The sequence below is a fragment of the Condylura cristata genome, unplaced genomic scaffold (genome assembly GCF_000260355.1).
Source record: "Condylura cristata isolate star-nosed mole 26May11 unplaced genomic scaffold, ConCri1.0 scaffold00008, whole genome shotgun sequence".
NCBI classification, from domain to species: domain Eukaryota; kingdom Metazoa; phylum Chordata; class Mammalia; order Eulipotyphla; family Talpidae; genus Condylura; species Condylura cristata.
In genome coordinates this window covers 41,800,774-41,827,078 of record NW_004567109.1, presented here as the reverse complement: position 1 = coordinate 41,827,078, position 26,305 = coordinate 41,800,774, and the positions used below count along the sequence as shown (strand labels likewise).

Sequence of the window (26,305 nt, the reverse complement as noted above, 5' to 3'; positions counted from 1 at the left end):
ATTGCACCATTTTTTCATTACTCTGTACCAGACCTAATCTAGTTCAAAATATACTTAATTTTCGTGTCTCACCTGTGGTCTAATCATTATTCTTTCTTTGCTTTTGATGAATGGCAATATTGAAGAGTTCAGGCTGTATAGGTTTCATGTAGCATATGCCCCATTAGTTTAGTTTTTCTCATGATTTGACTCTAGTTATGGGTGTTTGAAAAATACACCATAGAGGAAAAACTTGCCTTTCTGACCACATTTTATTGTATGTATGATAATTAATTTTTAAAACATCTCACAAAATACATTTATTTTCTTCATTACCACAGTGTTAGTTCCGAATTACAGTATTTACAGATTCCCACAGTAACCTCTTCACTCAAGTCAGTACATGATAATCTATATGCCATCACAGGATTTAGCCTTCATCACTTGGTTATGGTAGGATTTGCTCAGATTTATCCCTGTAGTTAATATCTTTCCCTTAACCTACTCTGTTCTTTGATATCAGAAGGTTGTAGCATAAGAAAAATCAAATAATCAGGTAAGTTCTCAAAAACTTAGTGGGTGATCTAAAATACAATAGATCTAACATTCAAGGAAGTATGAAGACCTTGCTGGTAAACTCGAGATAGTGGAAGAAACATTCATAAGATAACTTCTTATGTAACAAAAGTCTGATAAAATGGTAAAGATCAGTCCTACCTGAATGAAAAGGCCAAAACTTAGATTTGACTTGAGCTGTCTAAAAGAATAAATTTATAGATGAATAACGTGAACTTATTTTCAGAGATTTAAGGTTCAGTTGAGTTTTTGAGGGACCAAAAATACTGTGGTTGGGCCCTCCCTGGTGGCGCAGTGGGTTAAAGCACAGCACTAAGAAGCTTAGGCCACTTCTGCATGAGTTCGATCCCTGCCTGCCCCTGAGGTGACCCACATGGCGTGGCAGACCTCTCCTGACCCTCCCACTGCTCCCCTCAGCAGTGTACTTGGTAGCTCTACCTGCTCTGCCCCCGCTCTGTCTCTGGTGAATCCTCTCACCCTCCGTATCTCTGGCCTGTACCCCAGGTCTGTATGAATAAATAAAATCTTTTTAAAAAAAATTAAAAAAATACTGTGATTGTGGAAAAACTTGGAGAATAAAATAACTTCACAATAATGCTGTCCATATTAAAATGAATATTGAACAGTGACTGAAAATGAATTAAGTTTATATTGGATTCAACAGAGTTTTTTGTCTCCCCCAGAGTGAAACAAAAACATATGTGGCCTTACTAGGTTAAACAGGCTGAGAACTTCCAGTGAGAAAGTACTATGAAGTTGGCTTGAATAGGTGTGGTCCAGGGGTAGATTAGCAAATGGTACTTGATTTCTATATTCCCCTCCAGTGAAAACACTGATTTTTTTTTCTTTTAAGGTTTTATTTATGCATACAGAACTGTGGTACAGGCCAGAGATGCAGGGGCGAGGAGAGAATTCACCAAGACAGAGTGGGTAGCAGAACAGGTAGATCAATAAAGTACACTGCTGAGGGGAGCAGTGGGGGGTCAGGAGAGGTCTGGGATGGTGTCATGTGGATGGATCACTTTCGGGGCCTGGGATTGAACTCGCACTGAGGCAGCAAGGGTCAGTTTTGCGGTGCTACTCCAACCTGCTGCACCACCAGAGAGGGCCCTGATGTGATTTTCTACTTCATGCTAGCTCTTGGACCCTGAGTAGTTCTTTGTGCCTTCCATTAATTGTTCAGCGAATACTGACTTGTTTTGACCCTCCTTCCCCATGTCTTCATATATTTCACATATACTGATGCTTAAAGCTTATTGCCTACCTACTCCCGATAGTAGCAGTAGCTATATTTCTATTGTGTATTTCCCCTTAAATGCCAGTTTCACAAGATAGAACAGTTATCAAACAAGTCAAGAAAATAATGTTAGGGCATAAGCACTAAAAACATGGTTTACTTAAGTGATCTAGTGACTAGAGGATAATGTTTACACTGAAATTGGTAAAAATTATGTGTAGCTTCCAGAAGCCATGCAAAACCAGGAAATAGTGCAGTAGCTTTAAAAGTATACAGGGCTCTCACTAGTGGTGTAATGGGTTTAAAGCGTCACATTATGAAGCTCCTCAAAAAGCACTGCAGCACAAATTCAGTCCCTGGTCAGGGAGCTGACCCACATGGCGAGGCAGACCGCTCCTGACCCTCCTGCTCCCCTCAGCAGTGTACTTTGTCAATCTGCCTGTTCTGGTCTCCACTGTGTCTCTGGTGAATCCCTTCATACACCACACCTTTGACCTGTACCCCTGTTCTGTAAGCATAAATAAAATCTTTAAATAAAACTAGTGTATATAGAAAACACCAGCCTGGTTTTCTATATTCTGTATAAGAATACTGATGAATTGCAAACTTTTGATTACTCAATTCTGTTTCTCGTATTAAAGGGCCACTGGAGTATATTATGAGATAACAATATGTACAGCACACAGGTTAAGAAAACTGGATGTTATTACAGGGTTAGACATGAAGTGTTCTGTGTTTTAAAGGTAGTCTCAGATAAATCCCAAGTAACTGCTGAATATGATAGACACATGGAAAATACTAGAACTATAAATCCAGGAGAAAGCAGAAAAAGGAAACAAAAAGCTAATAAAAAGTTGTAGGTCTAAACCCCACCATACTGGTGATTTACATTAATATTACCAGTTATAAGGCAGTGGTTGTCACTGGATAAATGAAGATTGCTCTACAAAAAAACACTAAACTTTGTTGGTGGTGGCATAACATTTTAAAAATACAGTAGTTTGTTTTTATATCATTTTGTGCCTTTTTCCATCTCAGTTGTAATCCCTGTAGGTTTCCCATCACCAAATCACTCATGTGCAATCACCATAGTCCAGTGCACTTCTTTCCCGGCACTGTTTTTGATCCCATCCCCCATTCCACCCCTGTAAAATGTCTCTGGTATATAATTGTTCATTTTTATTTTCTTGCCTGGTCCTTTATACTCCTGCTATGAGTGAAACCATCTGGTATTTTTCCTTTTCTTTCTGGCTTATTTCACTAAGCCTGATCTGTACCAGCTTCATCCATGTCGCTGCAAAAGGCATGAAAAAAACACTAAACTTTGTTTTTTTTTAAATTTTATAACAGTTTATTTTTACATCATTTTGTACATTTTTTTTTTACCATCTCAGTTGTAATCCCCACGGGTTTCCCATCACCATGTCACCCGTGTGCCATCACCATAATCCCGTGCACTTCCCTCCCCACCCACCACCCCCGTTTTTGAACCCATTCCCCACTCCACCTCCGCAAAATGTTTCTGGTATATAGTTGTTCATTATTTTTGTTATTTTCTCGCCTGGTCCATTATACTCCTGCTATGAGTGAAACCATCTGGTATTTTTCTTTCTCTTTCTGGCTTATCTCATAAGCATGATCTTTTCCAGCTCCATCCAAGTTGCTGCAAAAGACGTGTTTCTCTTTTGGTTGCTGAGTAGTATTCCATTGTATATATGTACCACATCTTTTTAATCCAGTCATCTACTTTTGGGCATTGGGCTGCTTCCATGTTTTTCCTATTGTAAATAAAGCAGCAATAAACATCGGGGTGCAGGTGTCTTTTTGAATCAGTGTTTTTGTGTCTTTTGGGTAGATACCTAGGAGTGGGATTGCTGGGTCGTAGGGCAGCTCCATGTTTAGCAGTTTGAGGAATCTCCAAACAGTTTTCCATAGTGGTTGTACTAGTTTGCATTCCCACCAACAGTGCAGGAGAGTTCCTTTTTCTCCACATCCTCACCAACATTTGTTGTTACTAGTTGTTTGAAGATGTGCCATTCTCACTGGGGTGAGGTGGTATCTCATTGTGGTTTTAATTTGCATCTCCCTTATTACGAGTGATGTTGAATATTTTTTCACATGTTTGTTGGCCATCTGCATTTCCTCTTTGGAGAAGTGTCTTTTTAGCTCTTCTGCCCATTTTTTGATGGGGTTAAAACACTAAACTTTTAAGACTAACATGGCTAAAAATCTAAGATGATGCTAATCAAAAGAACTGGTTATATGTCATGAAGGATTTGGAAAAAACTAAAGGGTTTCATAGTGGAGTCTTGAACTTTTCAAAATATGGAGGAAAAATTGAGAAATTCATAGTGGCGTCTTCACCTCAATGTAAACATAAAAATAAGGATAAAGACATGTCAACTACATGTAGTTAATTTATTAAATGCCTAGCAACCAGAATACATGTCCTTTTCAAATACAGATGGAACATTTATGGAGATAAGACTGCCCAAAGCACAAGTACATACTGTGACAGTTCTATATTATTGATCAAGTTGGAGCACAAAAAACCAGGTTGCTAGAATTTATGGATCTGGATGATGGTAACATGTTAACCAGTCCTTTGCAGTTCAGATATATGTATTTCACTTCCTCAGTAAATTACTCATCTAGAAATACAATTTAATGGAATGAGAACATGTGTTGAAAATCATTTATTGAAAGTCTATATAGTAAATTCAGGTTAACTACTAGAATAATTTTAGAGAAATTGCATAGTTCATATGCCAGCCACTTACATTAATACCTTACATATCTCTAAAACACACTTTCACATTGCTATTAACAACTCCAGGTTTTATTTGAATTCCACTAACTTGCTACTAACACTTAATTCAGGATCCAATACAGGATACTATATTGCCTAATTTATGTCTCCCAATTCTCGTTTGATTTCTCATTCTTGTTTTTCATGGTCTTTCTTGACAATTGAATATTAACTAGGTATGCTGTAGATTGACATTCATTTAGAGATTATTTCCATGATTTGACTGGTGTTATGAAGAGGAGTGAAGAGTATCCTTACTGCATTGTAGCCACATGACATTACTGGTGATGTTAACCATTGCTTGGTTAAGATAGTGCTTGTCAACTTTCTGCATTGTAACAGTACTGTTACTCTCCATAGTGTTTTTGGAAGTAAATTAGAAAGTCTAACATGCCAGAAGGGAAGAGGAGTGAATACTCCACTTCCTGGAAGTGGGGTAGTGTCTTAAATGGGTTTGTCGTCCACTTACTCAGTCATATCAGTATGGACTTAACATATATTTAGTTTATAATTCACTATAATTTGTTGCTCATAATTGTTCCAGTTCAGTGTCTCCATTCTTTTGTTTATTGTACACTTTAACTCTGGTAGTACTAGATGCTCTAAGTTCATCTTGTATTTCTGCCAAAGTTAGCCATTTCTTCAAGGAGCACTGGTATTAGTGGAGAAAGGTATTTAGAAATCAAGACTCAAGTACCGGGCTATATAAAATTTTAATTTCATATATGAAAAAATGGAGTTCATTTGAGAAATGAATTATGCGTTTAATAAACGGAACTAGCTATCCATATGATAATCCATCAAAAATAGTCTGTCTTGACAGAAAGTGAAAAATTTTAAGTGTCTTGTAGTTTTAAATCAGTATTAAAGGAAAATAAAATTTTTTATTAAAAATACAAACATTAGGCCCTCCCTGGTGGTGCAGCGGGTTAAAGCACAGCACTAAGAAGCTAAAGCCACTTCCGCATGAGTTCGATTCCCGCCTGCCGCCTGCCCCGGAGGAGACCACATGGCGAGCCAGACCTCTCCTGACCTGCCCGCTGCTCCCCTCAGCAGTGTACTTCGTCAATCTGCCTGTTCTGCTCCCCACTCTGTCTCTGGTGAAGCCTCTCACCACCCCTGAGCCTCTGGCCTGTACCCCAGTTCTGTATGAATAAATAAATAAATCTTAAAAAAAAAAAGAAAAGAAAAAAAAAAATACAAACATTAAAGCAAACATATTCCAAAATGTAACTTGGATATAGGAATTATGAAAAGAGACCTTCATAACTTTCTTGAACAGAAATCCCTAAACTCAAAAGAGAAGATAAACGTTTTTCTCAACAATGTTTTTTAACTTATAGTACTAAATAAATAGGACCCAGAAAGAAAATGCAAGTAGAGAAATGAGAGGTGATATCTATCCAAAGAGCTAGAAATTAAGATCATAATTTTGTAATTTAGATTAAAAAAAAAGAGTCCTGCACTGAAATATAATCTACATAAGTATAAAGACTGGTTCTTTTATGCACCTAACAGTACAGTGTCAGACATAAGAGCAGGTGCTCAGTAACTATTTCTTGTGTGAATGAATGACTTTAAAATATGCTGAAATTAGTAATTGACTTCCTGGAGCAAGAATTGCAGATATTTTCCATCATTAGTCTGGTATTCAAGGATCTGGTTAGCTGAAAATTTTTTTATACGTATCTTAAATGTTTTATAAGTAAATACTAAAATCAAGCCTGATCTATGTTGTAGAATTTAAAATGTAAGATGAAGGAGGCATAAAATTAATTTTTTAGGCTAAATTTCCTAGGGCAGGATTTCAGTTAAAATTATATAGTGGGTAAATTATATACCATAAAAACGAGTTGAAATGTGTGATCTTTCAATTACCTGCACTCAATCTTTAATACTCCACCAATCTATTGGTTAACCAGATATGCCAGTTTCTGCACTCATTAAGAAACAAGATAACTATAGGTATGTATTATTGAGTAAACCTGTAAGATAAAAAAGGTAAGTAAATTATGTAAAAGTTTTAAAATTGTTTTAAAACTAAGCAAGCCATTATCATTTAGAATAGCTCTAATGTAGTGTACCGTCTTCATCACTAGAGGGAGCTGGCGTTTCAAACAACACAATTCAGTGTGTTTCTGTTTCAACACCAAAATGCTAGCCACAATTCAGCTGCCAGCATCTTTCTGTGACTCCTCAGGTCCCACACACCACTTGTTTACAAAGTGAATAACTATAAAACAGATGACTTAGAATAGCATGAAGCAAAATAGTAAAAAGAGAAGAGTGTTTTACAAAAGACCTGAAATGCAATTAATTCAGTGCATTGGTATGGAGGTTAAGTAGAAGAGGCTGACATTAATTTTCACGTTCTGCACGTCCTGACATATTTTATTCTTCCATAGTTCAATTGACTATAGCATACAATGCAGCGAATTCCAATATTCATAAATACAAATGAGAATTTGGGGATGTAACTGGAGAAATTAACTGCTTTCTTTGCTGTATGACTTAAGAAATGGTGTTTCTTTAAAATACAATTTAAGAATTTTGCTGAAAAATTAAATTTGATAAGTATTTTCATACAAATACTTTCAGTAAAGCTTAGCTCATGTTTCAAATGACATTTTAGGCAAATATTTTCCATTTATGGTTTAATTCAAAACGTGTTTGGAAAATATTTTTAAAAACCACAACTCCTTTGTAGCTATTGTTCTTATTAGAAACATCACATTTTAAACAAAATTTCAAAAGAAAAATTTTTTACAAAGAATATCACATTAGTTATGGCTAATGCTTATTGGTAAAATGTAGTTTAAATTGCATTTTTGCATACTCCTTTAAAAACTTTGGTGGCAGCAAAGAAGAATTAAGCCATAGCACTACAAGCTAACAGTAGCCGCTTTAGTGGATGTTCCATCTCCAGCCATGGAGGTGACCACATGGCGTGGCAGACCTCTCCTGACCCGCCCGCTGCTCCCCTCAACAGTGTACTTTCTCAGTTTGCCTGTTCTACTCCCCACTCTGACTCTGGTGAATCCTCCCTCACATACCCCACTCACATCTGTGACCTACACCCCAGTTCTGTATGCATAAATAAATTTTTAAAAAAATATATATATAACCATATAATATTTTTTCAAGCTCTCAAAAAGTACAGGACAACAGCAAAGAAAAAAATCCCAGGAGAATGGAGACATTTCTCACCTACTACTCATGTACATTCAAAAAGGATATCACCTAAGCTAAGAAAGGCAAGGAAATTAATCAGACTTGCTCGTAAAGTCAATCTGAAGTCTATAATGGTCTTCTAGTGCTATATGATTAATTTCTTAAATATGAGAAGTAGGTCTGTAAGTAATTTTTAAAACCTTATTTTCTGTACAATGTGAAAAGGCAGGAAAACCAGGCCCTCTATAGATTTGGGAGTAGCTGTTCTTGCCCTTGATTTTCACCTACTGAAAGTGGTTATGATATCTATATAAAGTACACTGTAGTTCAAACTAAAAGATAAGTGCTGTGAGACCTTGAACATACCCTTTACTTCATGGCATCTCAGTTACCTCACCATAAAAGGAGAGGGCTAACAGCAACACCACCATGAAGAACTCTGATAGAATGGAGAAGTACTTGTAAAGAAGCCAAACATCAGCTTATAAAAAATGTACTACGCTATCATGCCTGTCTTCATTAAATTTCTGCTATTTCAAGGCAAAATTTCCACTTGGTTTAAGTTATTCATAACATCTAAAAAGAGGTTTTAGTCCTGATTGTATGAGAAGGAGCAATGGGTGGAGCAGGGTTGGACACTGTAAGAGCTTGTTTCTCTCCTGCTCTCTCACTCCAACTCCCACAGGCTACCAGCAGTCGGTTTCATGATACAGATATTCAAGTGACTGCCACATGCCCTAGCTTTTTCCTAAGGGAGAGGGTAGAATTTAGGTAAGGGGGTGGTAGTGAGATTTCTTCATCTTTAAATTCGACTATCTTTTTATTTCGGGTTCTTGTACCTGTTTCTCTATGCCTGAGATACTGTTAGGTTATAGCTCCAGTCTAGTTTGGGACAGAAAAGCATGGCCTGCTCATGATAATTCTAAAGTCTTGAAGCAGAAAGAGAAAAAAAGTTTATGTTCAGCTATGTAAGAAGTGTGTTTTGCCTAGATAGCTCAAGCTTAGGTAAATTACACTTGCCAGAGTTAAAAAGAGCCTCAGGAAGAGGTTCCTGGTCAAGCTGTGGATGGCAAAGGAGAAGGGTGGGCTCCGTTGTCTTGGCAGTTGAACTGGGCTCAGGAGGAACTGAGGGAGATCTTTTAGCCTCCTTTCACCCCCAAGGCAGAGGATTGGAGGGGAGGCAAGCAGGAAGCCCCTACTGGGCAAACTGTTGTTCCTGGTGCTGGATCATTTCGTGCGGTATCTTGATGGTTTTCCCAGCCAGGGCAGCAGCCAGGCTGCAGCCCTGAGGCGCTCAGCTGCTTCTGCTTCCTCCTCCCACTGCACTTACTCCCACGCCCACTAGCGCCCCGCCCCTCTCGTCTTATAGAGGGGGCCCGGCACCTCCGTGTCTGCGGAGCTAGAAGCTTCCCAGAGCTGCCTGCGTGGTCTGAAAGCCCACGCGCCGCGGCGCCGCGGCCCGAGTGGCCAGGTGAGGCGGTGGCTGTGCCCCGCAACATGGAGGGCAGCCCAGCCCCAGCCCCAATCCCAGCCCCAGCCCCAGCCCCAGCCCTAACCCGGGTTGCCAACAACCTACGCCGCAGTCCGTTCCCAGTCTACCGGCTCCCTCCGCTGCTCTCTGGGCGCCATCCCCTGCTCACCTCGAAGCCAACATGAAGGAAACCCGGGGCGACAGCGGGAGCGCCCCTTTCTGCACCCGCCTCAACCACTCCTACCCCGGCTTGTGGGGTCCCGAGCAGTCCGCAGAGGCGCGGGACAACCTCACGCGTACGGTAGGGCCGGGTGAGGACTGCGGCTCGGTGTCCGTAGTCTTCCCAATCACCATGCTGATCACTGGTTTCGTGGGTAACGCGCTGGCCATGCTGCTGGTGTCGCGGAGCTACAGGCGCCGGGAGAGTAAGCGCAAGAAGTCGTTCCTGCTATGCATCGGCTGGCTAGCTCTCACGGACCTGGTCGGACAGCTGCTCACCAGCCCGGTAGTCATCTTCGTGTACCTGTCCAATAAGCGCTGGGAACAGCTCGACCCGTCGGGGAGACTGTGCACCTTCTTCGGTCTGACAATGACTGTCTTTGGGCTTTCCTCGCTCTTCATCGCTAGCGCCATGGCCGTCGAGAGGGCGCTGGCCATCCGGGCGCCGCACTGGTATGCGAGCCACATGAAGACGCGCGCCACCCGCGCGGTGCTGCTCGGCGTGTGGCTGGCGGTGCTCACCTTCGCCCTGTTACCCGTTCTAGGCGTGGGTCAATACACCATCCAATGGCCCGGGACGTGGTGCTTCATCAGCACCGGCGGCGGGGGTAACGGAACTAGCTCTCCCCACAACTGGGGCAACCTTTTCTTCGCCTCCACCTTTGCCTTCTTGGGGCTTTCAGCTCTGGTGGTCACGTTTGCTTGCAACCTGGCGACTATTAAGGCCCTGGTTTCCCGCTGCCGAGCCAAGGCCACGTCATCACAGTCCAGCGCCCAGTGGGGCCGGATCACGACTGAGACGGCCATCCAACTCATGGGAATCATGTGCGTGCTGTCGGTCTGCTGGTCACCGTTGCTGGTAGGTAGTTCCAGGGGCTCAGGAGGGCTGGATGGGGGTGTGGCCGCTGAGAGAAGATTCACAGAGGCAGCCCCTGTAGGAGTGTGATTGCAAACACAGAGCATTAAGCAGGCCCACTGTGCTGGCTCTTCCTTATTTGCCCTGTAAGAATTGAGTTCCTCAGTTACCTGCTGAGCACATTCCAGGTGCTAGGCATTGCATCAGCCTCTGGCTATGCACACAGGTGATGAAAGGGCTGCTCCCATTCTAACTGCAAAGATCAGGCTAATGTCCAGGTATCATTTCAGCATGTGTGTAGATATACCTCCTAGGTGTATTGGAAACAATGGTGAGGACAACTGTAACTTGATGTCGGAGTATTTCTCCTTATTGCAAATAGTTCTTCCATGTCAGGGTCATTTTAAGCCTGCAAAAGTATCCAATGGCCACAGTTGGTAGACATGACCTTCTTGAAGCTTTTGAGCCATTGCACACTCTCCAGGTCCACCTAGTATAGTACTAACCTTCCTTTCAGGTTCACTGTATTGGAGTTAGATTGAAGACACACCTTGCAGCTGCAGCCAGCCTCAATCATTGGAAATAGTGTGTTGGGCTCTATAAAGCTGTTGTACCAAAAATCAGTCAGTGCTACCACCAGTTGGTAACTACCTGTGAGCAACCTTTGCTTGCCCTGTGGTCATCAGGCAGGCTTGGAATAGGAGGATTGCTTTTCCCAGATCTGCGCAGGGGCATCAGCCAGGGAACAAAAGATACTCACATTTCCACCTTGTCTAACACCCAGCTCCTATACTGTATTTCAAGGTGTTCCTCTGTTGTATTTGTAGCTAGAGATTTCTGTGGGTAAGTGCAGCTTATTAATTCCTGATGAATAGATGCTTATTTAGGTCTCAAGCAACCAAAACAGTTTGCTGCAACAATTTTTTTTCCCCTTTCTGCAACAGAACAGTGTTACAGAAAGAGTCAGTTGGTCCCTGTCATAGGTATAACCCATTATATGGTCAGATCTGACAATGATTAGATGATTAGGGAAAACTTTTGAAGCCAATACTCTTTTCAGGAACCATTCAAATATAGTCTTATTCTTAATTGTAGGAAAATATAACATAACATATGTCATGTTAGCTATTTTTAAGTGTACCATTCAGTGGTTTAAAGCACATTATCATTGATGTGTTCCAGAGATAGTTTTAAATTCCTTTTACTTTAAAATAGAACTTTAGTTCTATTTACCTCACCCCCCTCACCTACATTTGACAAGGCAATCATGCCAGAACACCTGTATTTCACTAGTGTATTGTATTTGTAGCATAAGTCATGGCTTCCAGTCAGTAATGGCTGGTGACCAGGAGAGTTATATTGTGATCCAGCCACTCAAAAGTCACTGTTTGGTCACAGCTCTGTATTCTAAAGAGTTCTAACTCTGGCTCTCGTCATCACATGGCTTATCAAACCTGCACTAATTTGTTGAGCAGTAGGGTAGGTAAGTGATCAGACAAGGGTAGACAAATAGTTCTAATTAGTAAACACTACTAAACATGATCAGTCACAAACATTAATGACAAGTAGTATCACTTTTTACCATGGTCATTTTAATCATACCCTTTGGTTTACTCTAGCATATATTTTATATCAGAAAAAATATAATTAGGTTGCATATATAAAATGCTTACTCACACAGGAACACAGATTTATAGTTTTAAGTAGGAGAGAAACTATGTAATATGTTGATATTTCAGAACTTTGTAATACTATGAGTCTTAGGAAGAATTTAGATCATTTCTGAAAATGTCATGTAGAATGTAAATGAAATGTACATTGTAATGTAAAATGGCCAAACTTATTCTCTTAAAAAAGACTGCATTTGGAATAGTCCTTTTAAATTTCAATTAATATCTGAATTCAGGTAATATTTATTGGTTTGCAGCACTTTAACAGTTCACATGAAACACATTGAACATAAAGTAAATTCAATGTGATCAAATAGAAGAAATGCATGATTTCTAAAATAGGTACTTTTTAAACTAAAGGAAATGGTTCTATCTTGTTTTGTACACCACTGTAATTAAATCTGCAAATATCAGAAGGATCTACAGTACAATGCTGGGATTATTTCAAAGGAAAGAAACTGGCAAAACTGCTTTCTTAAGTTAGGGACTTTAAAGAATGAAAACACTAGAACATAGTGAATTGAACTTTCGTGTACTGCTAACAGTTAGAGATTTTTTTTTACATTTTATAGATTACCTACTAGCTGTTGTTGACTTGGGCAAGGGGACTAATCTAATTGACCAAATACCTTACTTAAAAGGACCCTGAAAAGTCATGGCAACATTAAAAATATTAAATGGTTACAACTGGGAAGAGCTTCCACAAGAAAATAACATCCCAATTGCTATAGGCTCCCACTACAAAAATATTTAAATAGAGATTTTTCTATGGTGCAAATAAAACTTTCTTTTTATTTCAAGGAATTTTACAAAAATACAACACATAATGTGAAATTAAATGATAATGTAGTGGAAAACAATGTCACAGACAATCTATAGGTCTTAGTCATTAGTCATTCTTGATGTGAGGCATCAGATTCTACTGGAATCAGCCAGTTAATCTAGCAATGCAATGTTTGACTTTTTTTTAATTGTTATTTATGAGCTACCTTCACCAAAAAGTGCATTTAATTTTCAGAACATTCAAGTAGGTATTCAGCAAGAATAACCTTAGGGTGTTACTGAGAGAAAGCCATGAGTTCATTTTGGACTTTTGTAAACTTGGCACTCCCCAAACAGTATTATAGTGTTCTTAAAAATAGTAAATATAATAATTGAAAAGTGCAGTATGGGAAACAAAGTTCTTCATCTACAACTTTGAAACTAGATAAAACCAGCCTAAGACACTTTTGCTTTTACCCCCAACCAGTGAGTTCCTGCTTTATCTCTACAAATGCAAACTGGGAGGCTTCAGCTCAAGATATTTCACAGTACAGGTGTGATTCATTTTAATTTAAAGAATCACTGAGATATTTTGACAAGTCAAATTTGCCTTACCTATACTACATGTAGCAAATATATGTGATAATTTTTTATAGACATACAATAATGCTGTTTTATAACAGAGTATTATTCAATGGAAAAGAGTATTATCAATGACTAATCTTCTCTACCTATTCTTTCTGTAATGTTTTTGGCATTTTACTACATTTAGGAACTATTGAAGGTTTTCAATAACTTATAGATTTATTAAAATTTGGTCAAAGAGGCCCTCCCTGGTGGCACAGCAGGTTAAAGCACAGCACTAAGAAGCTAAAGCCACCTCCTCATGAGTTCTATCCCCGCCTGCCCTGGAGGTGACCCACATTGGCACGGCAGACCTCTCCTGACCTGCCCGCTGCTCCCCTCAGCAGTGTACTTTATCAGCCAGCCTGTTCTTCTCCCCACTCTGTCTCTGGTGAATCCTCTCACCGCCCCTGCACCTCTGGTCTATACCCCAGTTCTGTATACACAAATAAATACATCTTAAAAAAAAAAAAGTTTGGTCAAAGAATTATACACTGTGCAGAGAAGCATAATTCCCCCATTAATAAGTGAAACAGAGAACAATACAAGAGAAGATGCAATTAATACTTCTGGTGATGGGAAGAAATCCCATCTGAATTTGCCAAAATAAGCTTCCTATGAGAGGTGGATGGCAGGGGCCCTCCCTGGTGGTGCAGCTGGTTGAAGTGTAACACTACATACGAAGGTACTGTAGCCACTTCAGCATGAGTTTGATCTCCAGCCAGGGAGGTGACCCACATGGTACAGCAGACCTCTCCTGTCTCACCTGCTGCTCCCCTCAGTAGTGTACTTTGTCAGTTTGCCTGATCTGCTCCCACCTGTCTCTGGTGAATCCTCTCAACACATCTATACCCCAGTTCTATAGGCATAAATAAATAATTTTTTTTTAAAAAGAGGTGGATGGGCCCTCCCTGGTGGTGTAGCGGGTTAAAGCACTGCACTAAGAAGCTTGAGCCACTTCTGCATGAGTTCAATTCCCACCTGCCCTGGAGGAGATCCACATGGCGTGGCAGACCTCTCCTGACCCGCCCGCTGCTGCCCTCAGCAGTGTACTTCCTCAGTCTGCCTGTTCTGCTCCCGCTCTGTCTCTGGCGAATCCTCTCACCCTACGCATCTCTGGCCTGTACCCCAGTTCTGTATGAATAAATAAATAAATCTTAAAAAAAAAAAAAGAGAGAAAAAAAAAAAGAGGTGGATGACATTCCTTAACCTAGAGACTGACAGTGAGAGTGCCCAGGTTCCAAGCCCATGAGAACAGAGCATGTACCAGGAAATGACCCAGGAAAAATGGTTTTGAAAATGTTCATGGGGCCAGATTGGGGATGTAAGATGAATGTAGGATGTGGACTGCATTCTTTTGCCAATAAGCAGTAGAACCTCTATTTGGGTTTTCTTAGTGGGGAAGAGAGTTTCAAAAAGGTTGGCATGACTCTGTGTGTAGATATTTTGGGGATGGAAAATTGAGATCCCTTGTGACTTCCTATTGCAGGTCCTTTTAGCCATAGGGTAAAGAGTAGAAAGAGGTGAAGCAGAGAAGAGAAGGTAAGAGAGGACTAATGCTATTAGAGAGGCTGATGATTGAGTTAAAAAGTTTCTTACACATATACTTTGCCCTATTAACTGTGGTAAATATTTTCTCGTACATTACCTCATTTAATTGCATCTTGTAAAGATGCCATCACTACTAACATTCTTCAGCTTTATACAGAAACTCAAGTATAAAGAATGTTAGCATCAGATTTCTTATTCAAGATATATAAGTTTGGGTTTACTTTTAGTATTTTTTGTTGTTTATTTGTTTGATTAGCTTTCATGGAGGCCAGGAATTCTCATTTTAATAGCCTTTCTGTGCATGTTATCTGTACAGTGTGGACGTAAAACTGATACACAAGACCATTCCATTTTTAGTTTCTCTTATGTGGAAGAATCAAGCATCAATAAAACAGAAAGGCAGTGGCCCACGGGCTACCTCAAGGGCCTGAGATCTATCCCCAGCCAGGGAGCTACCACACATGGCATAGCAGACCTCTCCTGTGCCACCCACTGCACTCCTTAGAAGTGTATCTCAATATAACTGCATATTCTCTTCAGTCTGTATCTCATGAATCTTCTCACCTTTCTACATCTCTGGCTTACACACCAGTTCTTCTACAGAAAATAAATTTAATTTTTTTTAATCTTAACAAAAACAAAAGAAATTTGAAAGGGGCTTTTGGTAAGTTGATTTTTGTAAGAAAGGGAGCTCCCAAATTACTTGGATTTTTAGATAATGCACATAGACTGATGCTGAGTTATTTAAATGCTATAACTAGAGACTAGTATAACATGAAGATTAATGAGATAAATCAGAGCTTTAAAAAAATGCAGATTTTTTTTTTGTTTATCAGAGAGAGCCAAGAATTAAACAATTCTTAAGTCATCATATTTGAAGAAATTCAGATGGTCTGGAGTTGTAGCATAATTGTGACTCATTGACCTTTCTCTTTTGAAAAAGCTGTGAAGGTCAAATACTCAATTGTGAAAGTTTCCATAGGTTCAGATTTCTGGGAATAACACTCAGAAATAATGTGCCACTAGCCTTTATAACAGATTGTGACTCTTTTGGGGGTAGTGGTGAGAGATACTGAATTCATGGTGAAGTTTTCTGTCCATGCCTTGCTTTGCAGGGATTCAGGGACTGATGTCCTACATAAAACTCCTTACATTTGTGTAGTATTTTTATATGCTGCCATATTTATTTCATTCATGATGAATCAGGGCTGGAGAAGCAGGCCCAGAGTCCAAGAACTCCAGGCAGGCTCTTTCTCAGGAAAAATTCAACATTGAGACCAAAGTCACAGAAAAGCAAAAATTTATTGATAGGCAAGAGGAAGGACAGGAAAACTCTCTGAACAGAGGGTTCTACAAGGGATAGCTGCTGAGGGGGCAAGAAGCATGAATATAGAGAGCAAGGAGTTGAGGGTTGGCTGTTAGTTGGCTCCATATTGTCCCTTACTTATTGGCTGGGTCCATGGAGGTTTCTTAGGTCCATGGAGACCTTATGAATTTGTCCAACATTGCCTGGCCCACCTTTCCAAAAACTAACTTTGTCCCATTGCTTTAGCACTGTGTTATTGTGTTAGTGTTCTGGACATTCCACTTTTTACTGGATTGTGGGGGCACCCTCATGGACTATAGTTGTTTGCCAATCAGACATAACTAGACTTAAGACATTTGGGCTTGGGAAGCAAGGTGCAGGAGAACCACTTGGTTCCAACCCTTTGTTTCTCAATCAGGCTGATAAAAGTCTTGGGGACTTAGAGCACACTGTTCCTAACTGACTGTCTATACCCATTTCCTAACTTCCTCCTTCAATGTCATGCAACTCTGAGAACTATAATTTTAATATCAAATTCTGGCACCCACATTTTTCTCAATTATTTATCATACTATAGAGGTTATTAATGAGTTTGTATTTTAGCTATGAGTAGGCTTCCTGAAAATTATTACATAGCATCTAAAGTCCCTCTTTTCCCTAGAAAAGCCCAACATTCATATATTAAAGAATCACCAAAGAAGTTTAACTTTTCTTGGAATCCCTTTGTATCACATCTCTTAAGTGTATGTCAGCATTTTATAGCAAGCATCATAACTTATATAGAAAAGACATTTGGATGGTATGTGACTTCTTTACTGAGATATATACACACACACTCACAAACACACACAGAGTAGCACTGAAAAGAAGAAATTCTTTGACTCTACACTCATAATACCTCTCTCCATTTTTCAACTCTGTACTTTGCCTTAGTCATTCAAAAAAACAGGTGCCCCATGGACACCCTTCATGGGTTGGCTAAGACACTGTTAGAAGTCACTTTGCTCCATACAACTTCCTTGATCTTCTGTTGACAGCGCTGAGTGATCCCATGCTTTGGGTCCACAGCACCTACCATGCATCTCCCTGTCATTGCCTGAGTCACATGTCATTGGATGTATTGGTTAATGAACTTTGTGTTCTCTTAGACTTCTGAGTGCAGGTGTTCATATTGCACATTATTCTTTTCCTAGGAACCATTATAATTGCCTACCATACAAGGTATGCCCATTCATGCTTATTAACTGAATATCTAAGCACTCAAATCAGAAGACAAGGTCTGGTTCCATTTATATAAGCAATTAATCCATGTGGCCTTAAATAATTCATTTAATATTTCTTTGCAAACTATTTCCCTTTTTTCTATAAGTAGAAATGCAGACACCTCCCTAACCCATTCTATAGGGTTACAATGAAAACCACGATAAATATAGAAGAAAATAATTGGGAATATCCTTCTTATTAGGAATATTAGGATGATATTTACTGGATGATCATTTCCTCCAAGCAACTGGAGAAGACAAATGATGGTTTGCAACTTGAGCAGTTACAGTTTACTGAGGGAAAATGTGCTGGAGAATGTAACTTTTTATGAGAAAATAAGAAAAATAATAAACCTCTATGCATAAATTTTTACAAGTACTTGTAACTCATGCCTTCTTTCCTCCCCCATGCTGCATTCTTTCTGCTCTGGAATCCTTTCCTCCTCTATACTGCCAGTTAACTCTCTAAGTCTAAAGCTGACTGAATTCTGTTTCTGCTTTCTCCCTAAGCCTAGGAAGTAACTGCTACCGACTGCTCTGACCTAAAATCTATCTTTCCATCAGGGATTTCTTTTATTCAGTGTGATTTGGCCTCATGAATGTTTGAGAAGAATTAATTGTGCAACTAATGACTGGCCGAGGTCAGATCATTCTGCAAGCTTCTTGAAGGTAGAGCCTGTACTTTGGTTGTCTTATTCACAAGAGACAAGAAATGTTGGGGCTAAGCAGATATCTCCCAGAATGTATCTCCCACTGATACATCCCAGAATTGCATTTACTGGATAGCATGTCAGACCATACCAAAGCATGAAAGTCACAGAATGTGGCCAGGCCTTGCCAAGGCATTAATATGATTTGTCATACACAATAGCACAAAATGTCATTTTCCTATCCAGTGGAAGACCCAGACATTCTCTTGTGAAACATTCATAAGAAGGACATTGCAGTGTCTTATTTTGGCATTTCTTCAAAATCTCTATTATTATTTTACCAGAACTAATCTTCCCTGATAACTATTTAAAGGGCCTTACATCTAAAAATGAAAAATGGTGGCAGCAAGGAAAATGGAGACTTGATTTTCCACACGTAATTATATTGGAAAAAAAGAAAATTCATTGCTAATCTAAGTAAAAGTCATGTAACATAAGTCAAAGAGAAATCCTATGCCAAATAACATTCTTTTAAAAATCTTGGTGAGGGTCCTCCCTGGTGGCACAACAGGTTGAAGCACAGCACAGGAAGCTATCATAATCACTGCAGCACGAGTTCGATCCCCAGCAAGGGAGGTGACCCACATGGCATGGAAGATCTCTCCTGACCTGCCTGCTGCTCCCCTCAGCAGTTTACTTCATCAATCTGCCTGTTCTGCTCCCCACTCTGTCTTTGGTGTCTACCTCTAGCCTGTACCCCAGTTCTGTATGCATAAATAAATAAATCTTGGTTAAAAAAAAATCTTGGTCACAGGATAACAAAAGTTCAGGTTGAACTGGAAGTCTACTTATTGTAAAGCAATTATTGATTCCCCCATATATCTAGTGTAATTTCAAAAAGACTTTCTCACTAATCCTTTCATAGTTCCTGATAGTAGACTTAATCACATGTCCCTCCCACTTACTAAGCATCATAATCTGTGATTGCAGATGTGCTGCTGTTGTGTGTGTTTTGTGAAAATTTGAAGATGGATGTTGTTAATAATGACATTATAAAAGACAGTCTGCATCTGAAACATAAATTAAAAAATTAAATTAAAAAGGTGCATTCTAGGGACTCCTCTAAAAGTGAAGTGGAACTTTCACTGTGTTCTGATAACATCTTGATACCATTGGTGATGTTTGAGTCACCAACTAGGTTGTTGTTGGTAGATCACCAACATCCATGTTTTCCCAAATAGGTGGGACAACTATCTAAAGAGCCATGAGGCATGAGCAGCATTGTGTGACCCCTGACCTGTGGGAACTTCTTTCTAGTTCATGAGGAGAACAAAACGGTTGCTGAAGAAGTGATTGAATGTCCCAGAAAGAATAGAGCACTGAGGGCAAGGGACCCGGGTTCTGGTTTGGCTTTTCCACCCCATAATAGGAGTCATTTTATCTTTCTGATCATCCCTTACCTCATTTATAACCTTCCTTCTCCAATTCTGACTTTCTAGGTCTCTAAAGAAAATTTTCTAAAGAAAATTGTCTCTGTTGTACCTACTGTATTAGATGGGGTGGAAGGGAGAACTGCTCAAAGACTGTTTACGAAGGATAGGAATGCATACACTGGACAAGGCAGATCGGCTTATCCTTTTACCCAGTTCATTCTGTACTTACAAGTGTTTGCTATGTGTCTGCCACTGCTCACCATGATAACACAGTGGGGACCAGATCTGTCTCTTACAATTAAGTGTGAAATGCTTAATAACTCTAAGCACTCCGTTCAGTGTTAGAGTTTGTAAATCCTTCTGGCTAAGCAGCATACAATCTGTGCTACACTTGGTAGGCTTGAGAGTAAACCAGACAGACATACTAGCTTCTTTCATTAAACTTTCAGTCTAGTAATGTAGACACTAAATAAACAATCCAATAAACAAGTGCAGCCACTCTGATGGCTGTTCTCTCTCCCACATGGGCACTGCTGCAGAAGAACTGTGTCTGGATAGACAGGCCACTCAGTTCCCTTGGCTGTGAGGGGCTGGTGGGCCGTGGCTGCCCAGGCTGTAGAGAGATGGCACCATCACTCAAGAGTACATTAATTCTTACTCATGATTCTAGACAGAGTTCATTAGAAATTTCCCGGGCCACCACCACATAGACTGCATGGACCCTACGGGCAACTGGACACAGGCCACATTCTAATCCAGAACTGGCCTTCCTCCTGGGTCCTTAGATTCTGGGTTGTACCCAGATCAACTAATGACAAGTTTGCCTTTCTTTCCAATGAACTTTCTTTAAGATATTCCCAGTCTTCTCTTGCTAGTGAATGCAGCAAAACTACCCTGCTCTAAACTTCTTGGCTTCAGATCTTGGGAAAAGATAGGTTTCCTGGCCTTTTTTTATTTTATTTTATTTTCACTGAGAATCCCTAAACTAAATGGTCTACTTCCTGAGTAGTTAGCAGTATATATGTTGTATGAATTTTTCTCTGTTTTACCGCATAGAAACAAATTGGGGGAGGGCACAGTATCTGGTACCCTCCCAACAAACATCTCTAAAACAATGCGTATGTTATGAAGGCAACAAAAGGCACTGAGAGGCTAGCAAAGTAAACCATTTTCTTGATGCATACATAGGGAGAGAGGTACTTAAGCAGAACTGCTTGAGGAAATATGTTTATGGTGAAACTTGAAAGATGATACTTCAAAAAAGAGCAACATGTGAAAATATCAGAATAGGAAAAACATGGAAGCCAGAGGAGCTGAAAGAAAGCCAGATAGATGGATTAGTGTAAATAAGAGGTGAAGGCAAATAGGTAGGAGGGGCCAAACCATTTAGAAGCCTGTCATTTGAATTTGGGAGTTCAAATTTTTACCTTAAATACAACAGAAAGCAACTAAAACCTTTGGCTTAGGAAATTTGATCTGCTTTATGGATGAAGATCCCTCAGGTTGCCTCATGAATTAAAGTAGAGCATCAGGGTCCTTGAATACTAAGGTCAGGTGGAGATGTAGAGAAATTAATAAGGAAACACATTTTTCTTTTATGTTGTTTTTAAAGAAAGGAGAGAGAAACAGCTTGAAATAGAATTAGTGGGGTAGGAGAGTGAAGTGGAAGTTTGTATGAAACAGGAAAAAATTGAGCCAGGTATCTGTTTCGACTAAGGTACAATTGAGAATGTCAAGAAATATGATGAGTCAAATAGGTATTGAAGGAAGAGGGAGGAATACATTATAGATTACCTTGAAGATGAGAAATGGGAATTTGTGTTGGGTTATTGGAAAAATCATAATTTTGCTTGAAAAAATCATTTTTGCTTGAAAAACATAGAAAAACCATGTAATGACTTTTTCAACAACCTCATATTTTGTCTTGGGCAAGTTGAATTACTTTTCTTTACTTTTGTTCCCTCTTTGTAAAATAAGAAGTTTCACGTTATAAAATCTTTTGGTTCATAAACGTCACTTAGTTAAAAAAAAAAAAAAGCTCTCTTTCTAGAATATTCTTGGTAAAGTTCCAAACCCCAGAAACTTGTAATTAAAAGAAATGTGTTGCAGGGCACAAAGAGATTTTCTTAAAGTCAAGCATTCTGCTGTGCATGTAGGCCAAATGTTTTTACTTTGTTTCTTACAACATTCCTCTGGGTAGGTATTATTAGCTTCAACCTAAAGATAAAGAAGAAATGAAAGCTGGAAGAGGTTGAGTGATTGGCAAGGTAACAGGACTAGAAAGTGATCACACTTGAAGGTCAAGCTCTTTCCTTGAAGCCTTGGTACCTCTAAGTAGCCCAGTTCATCTCAAGTTGTTGTTTTTCTTTTCCCTTATATTGATTGAAATCTCTCTTGCTCCCATCCTTTGATGATAACAGTAGCCCTTGGAACAATACAAACCTAAAGGCATTTAATTTTTAATTATATGCTATTTTCTGTCATTAGATATCAAAGAGTTGTACTAAGTTTATGAACAACAAAATAGCATGGAGTTATCTTGACATTGTCAGGGATTCAAGCCATGATGTATTAATTCGTTTTACTAACACAGACATACATATATACCATTAAGTACCATTATTTTACATCCTTATTAATTTTTCCTTAGGAATGGATTTAATTGACACTATTAAAAACCAATTGTGTATAAGGAACTGTGTTATAACCTGCCAGAACAACAGCTTAGCCCTGAGTCCTCAAAACATGTATTGTCTACTAAATGATTCCCTGAAAATAACTGAAGTTATAGCTAAAGTAAAATGTTATTTTCCATTGCTAATTTTTAATATAGGAACAAAACTGAGGACCACTTAGAATTTATTCATTTATAAATTCAGTGATTGCTTATGAGCACACACTAAGTGTCAGGCCTAGTTCTATATACTGAAAACAATCATGAAATAGGTTAGTCTTCTGCTTCCAGGGAGCCTGCATTTTAGTGAAAGGACAAAGTCCATCAAATAAACTAGAATTCAGATTGTGATAACTACTGTTAAGGAAATAAAGCAGCCTGCTGTGTTAGAGGGAGCCTGGGAGCTTTAGTAGATTGAGTTGTCTGACAAGAATTCCTCAAAAGTTAACATTTAAGCTGAGACCTGGGTGAAAGGAAAGAGCCACGCAGGAAGAGCATGCTGGGCAGAGGGAACAGCATAGGTGCTCCACTGAATTGCTGAAAAGGTAGAAAGACCAGTGTGGCTAAAGTGAAAAGAGAGGGAAAGAAGAGGAGTACTATCATTGAGATCAGAGGCAGTGTTTAGGGTCAGACTGTATAAGGAGTTTTAGTATTATTTAATACTATTTTAAGAGACCACTGGAAGGTTTGAAAAAGTAAAATGACATTACCAGATTCATATTTTTAAAGGATCCTGGAAGCTATGTTAAACAGGTATGCAGAAAGGAAAGAGTAGGAACACGGAGATGTGGTAGAAGCTACTGAAGTTTTCTAAGTGAGATAGTGATAACTAGGATGGCAGCAGAGAAGTAGAACACTGAACATAAAGTGTTTTGGAGATAGAGTTTACAAGGCCTTTTGAAATTTCTATAGTCCCTATACTGTGATTCTAACAAGAAGTAGTGTCCTGTCTTTCTTTGGAATGCGAGTAGTGAGGTGACTAAATGTCCAGAAGTAGGTTTCCATTCCACTCATTAAGGAGAAAGTAACTCTTCCAAGCTTACAAAAGTAATAATGGGCAGAGTCAAGATTAAGTTCTAAGGGGTGAATTTTTTTTAAAATCAGAATAATCACAAAGTGAATAAGCAAAAGTTGCTTACAAAATAGCAGGATGTCATGCAAGTATGAACTCCAGAAGATACACATCAAGGTTAAGAGTTAGTTTGAGAGAGAGAAAGAATGAGAAAGACTTGTTTGATTCACATAAACTGGAGAGATGACGAGATGAGGAGACAATGTGAGGAGAAAGGAGGTGGCCCCCTTGGAAAACTGGACTCAGCATTTCCTACTTTGACTTCCTGCCACTGTCAGAATCTTCAATTCATACTAGCTCCTAAGAAACAAACCTAAGATGCAGTTTTGCCACTACTGGTTAGAATCTATGTTATTTTTTCAAACCTTTTGGTTAGTAGATGTATTTTACAGTCTGTGAATAGCTTTAGAACTAATTTGCTCTTTTCATAATCAATTTGCTTTTATAATAATACGTTGTTTCATTGAGTGTCATCATGAAAGTCTTTCAATATAGTTATCTTTATTTCTTCTTTTTTAAATTTTATTTTGTAACTATAAGAAGTAGTTATGCATAACAAAGTTTCAGAAACCCACTTCATCTTCAAAGATTTAAGCTTAGAAAATTGTTCAGTGAGTTGAGTGTAAAGTGAGGTTAACAGTGGAAATGAGGTGGCAGTATAAGTCTCTGAAAGCTCATAAATATTCTGTTGATACCTTAGTGAGGTGATCAGAGAAGAAAAAAATAAGTTCTTTTTGTTCTTTCTTGATTTTTCCATAAAGAGTAAGTTTTAGTTTGGATTTGAGCTTCATCTGGTAACTTTCTCTTATAAATCAGTAGATCTGCTTGCAGCCAACTTACTGAGTGGCAGATTTTTTTTTTTTTTTAAAGATTTATTTATTTTTGCATACAGAACTGGGGTACAGGCCAGAGGCTCAGGGGCGGTGAGAAGCTTCACCAGAGACAGAGTGGGGAGCAGAACAGGCAGATCTACGAAGTACACTGCTGAGGGAAGCAGCGGGCGGGTCAGGAGAGGTCTGGCTCGCCATGTGGTCTCCTCCGGGCAGGCGGCAGGCGGGAATCGAACTCATGCGGAAGTGGCTTCAGATTCTCAGTGCTGTGCTTTAACCCGCTGCGCCACCAGGGAGGGCCAGATTTTTTTTTTTTTAATGATAGTAATTTCCTCCAAGAAAAGACTAGGGCTTTGCCTGGATCCAGAAGTAAATTTCTTAAAATAAGCTTTTATTTTCTAAATGATATTTAATACAGATTTTTTTTCTAGTATTTATTTCTAGTTAAATTGTGCTTTAGATCATTTCCAAGAAGCATGGGAATACCTTTTTATTTCAGAGCTCTAAATTTGGTTCTTGGTTTCAAACAACAGCATCTGACTCTCAAGCACATGATGCCTCTGTGAAGACCTGGGACATCCAAGGACCCACAGACAGTTGACAAGCTAGATTGGGAAGACAGGGAGAACCCAGGCTTTTCTGAATGCTGAGCCTTAAGGCACACTGCCAGTGTCTTGGCTATAACTCTTGCTGCCTGCTGCTGAGAAACATCCCTTGTTTGAGAGCCCCTTTGTTCTTGGTATCACTCATTCAAAATTCAAAGTCCTGGACGCAGACCTGACCTGTTTTAGCTCTGGGTAATTTGCTTTTTGGTTATACCAAGGGATCACTAGAAGAATCAGGATTTTGAAGTAGGAGGTGTAGTAGAAGATAAGGGCTGGGATTTTTTAATTTTTTTTTTTTTTAAAGATTTATTTTATTTGTGCGTACAGAACTGGGGTACAGGCCAGAGGCTCAGGGGCGGCGAGAGGCCCCACCAGAGACAGAGCGGGGAACAGAACAGGCAGATCTACGAAGTACACTGCTGAGGGGAGCAGCGGGCGGGCCAGGAGAGGTCTGCCACACCATGTGGCCACCTCCGGGGCAGGCGGGAATCGAACTCATGCAGGCCCCACCAGAGACAGAGCGGGGAACAGAACAGGCAGATCTACGAAGTACACTGCTGAGGGGAGCAGCGGGCGGGCCAGGAGAGGTCTGCCACACCATGTGGCCACCTCCGGGGCAGGCGGGAATCGAACTCATGCGGAAGCGGCCCTAGATTCTCAGTGCTGTGCTCTAACCCGCTGCGCCACCGGGAATGCCCCAAGGGCTGGGATTTTTCTCCCATCTAGGACACAGAAAAAAAGATCTTCAAAATTAGGGTGCTAGTAATAGGAGATCAGTGTTCATTATTACTATCTAACTCATCCTTAACAACATTATAGTAGTAATTTTGTACCTTTCAGTGTGTGTCTGTTTATTGATGAGTTCGTTGATTGGCTGGAAGACTAGTGAAATAAGAAAGAAACAAAAAGAAGTTTTCAAAAAGTGCTCAAGTTTTAAGTATACTTAGGTTGACCTCATTTATTAGAGATGATACGATACAGTGTGGCTTTGGACTAAAAAGTGAAATTACAAATCCAGATTTAGAAACCTCCAAAACAAAAGAACACACTTACTGACTGCATAAGATTTACTGCGTTGAACTTTTTCTGTGTATTATCTAAATCTTAAGTACAGTTTGGTATTTTTCATTTGAATCATAACCCTAGAAATTTGTGGCAAACTCCAGAACTCTTTATGCTATAAAGCTATTTCATATTGGATGTCTTTTTGTTTTTTCAGTATACTAAAACATTTTCAGATTACTTCATTGAAATGTACAAAAAACAATAAATTAAGAATAGTCAAAAATCACAGAAACTGGTTGTGTCAGATAAATGCAGTAATTAAGAGATTTTCTATTGGTTCATTAATTGACCTTTTTACGTGCTTCAGTTTGTAGAGTTCCGGTTGTGAAAAATCTCTATAAAAGATAAGAATTTTTGTTTATTTTACAAAAAAAAAGGACTCCATTCAACAAACATCTGTACCTGAAATTTAGGAGATATTTTCTATCAAGGTTCATCATGTACTTCATCCAATTTTGCAGACTTAGAATGTTCATATGCAGT

General features: G+C 39.4%; 1 protein-coding gene across 1 annotated transcript in view; it reads left to right on the top strand.

The window, feature by feature from the left end:
* Positions 1 to 9,272: 9,272 nt before the first annotated feature.
* Positions 9,273 to 26,305, top strand: part of PTGER3 (prostaglandin E receptor 3 (subtype EP3)) — a 31,576-nt gene continuing 14,543 nt past the window's right edge. The window contains exon 1 of the mRNA XM_012722770.1: positions 9,273 to 10,321. Coding sequence (XP_012578224.1) covers positions 9,425 to 10,321 — 897 coding nt within the window. The 5' untranslated portion in view covers positions 9,273 to 9,424. The remainder of the gene's footprint in view (positions 10,322 to 26,305) is intronic.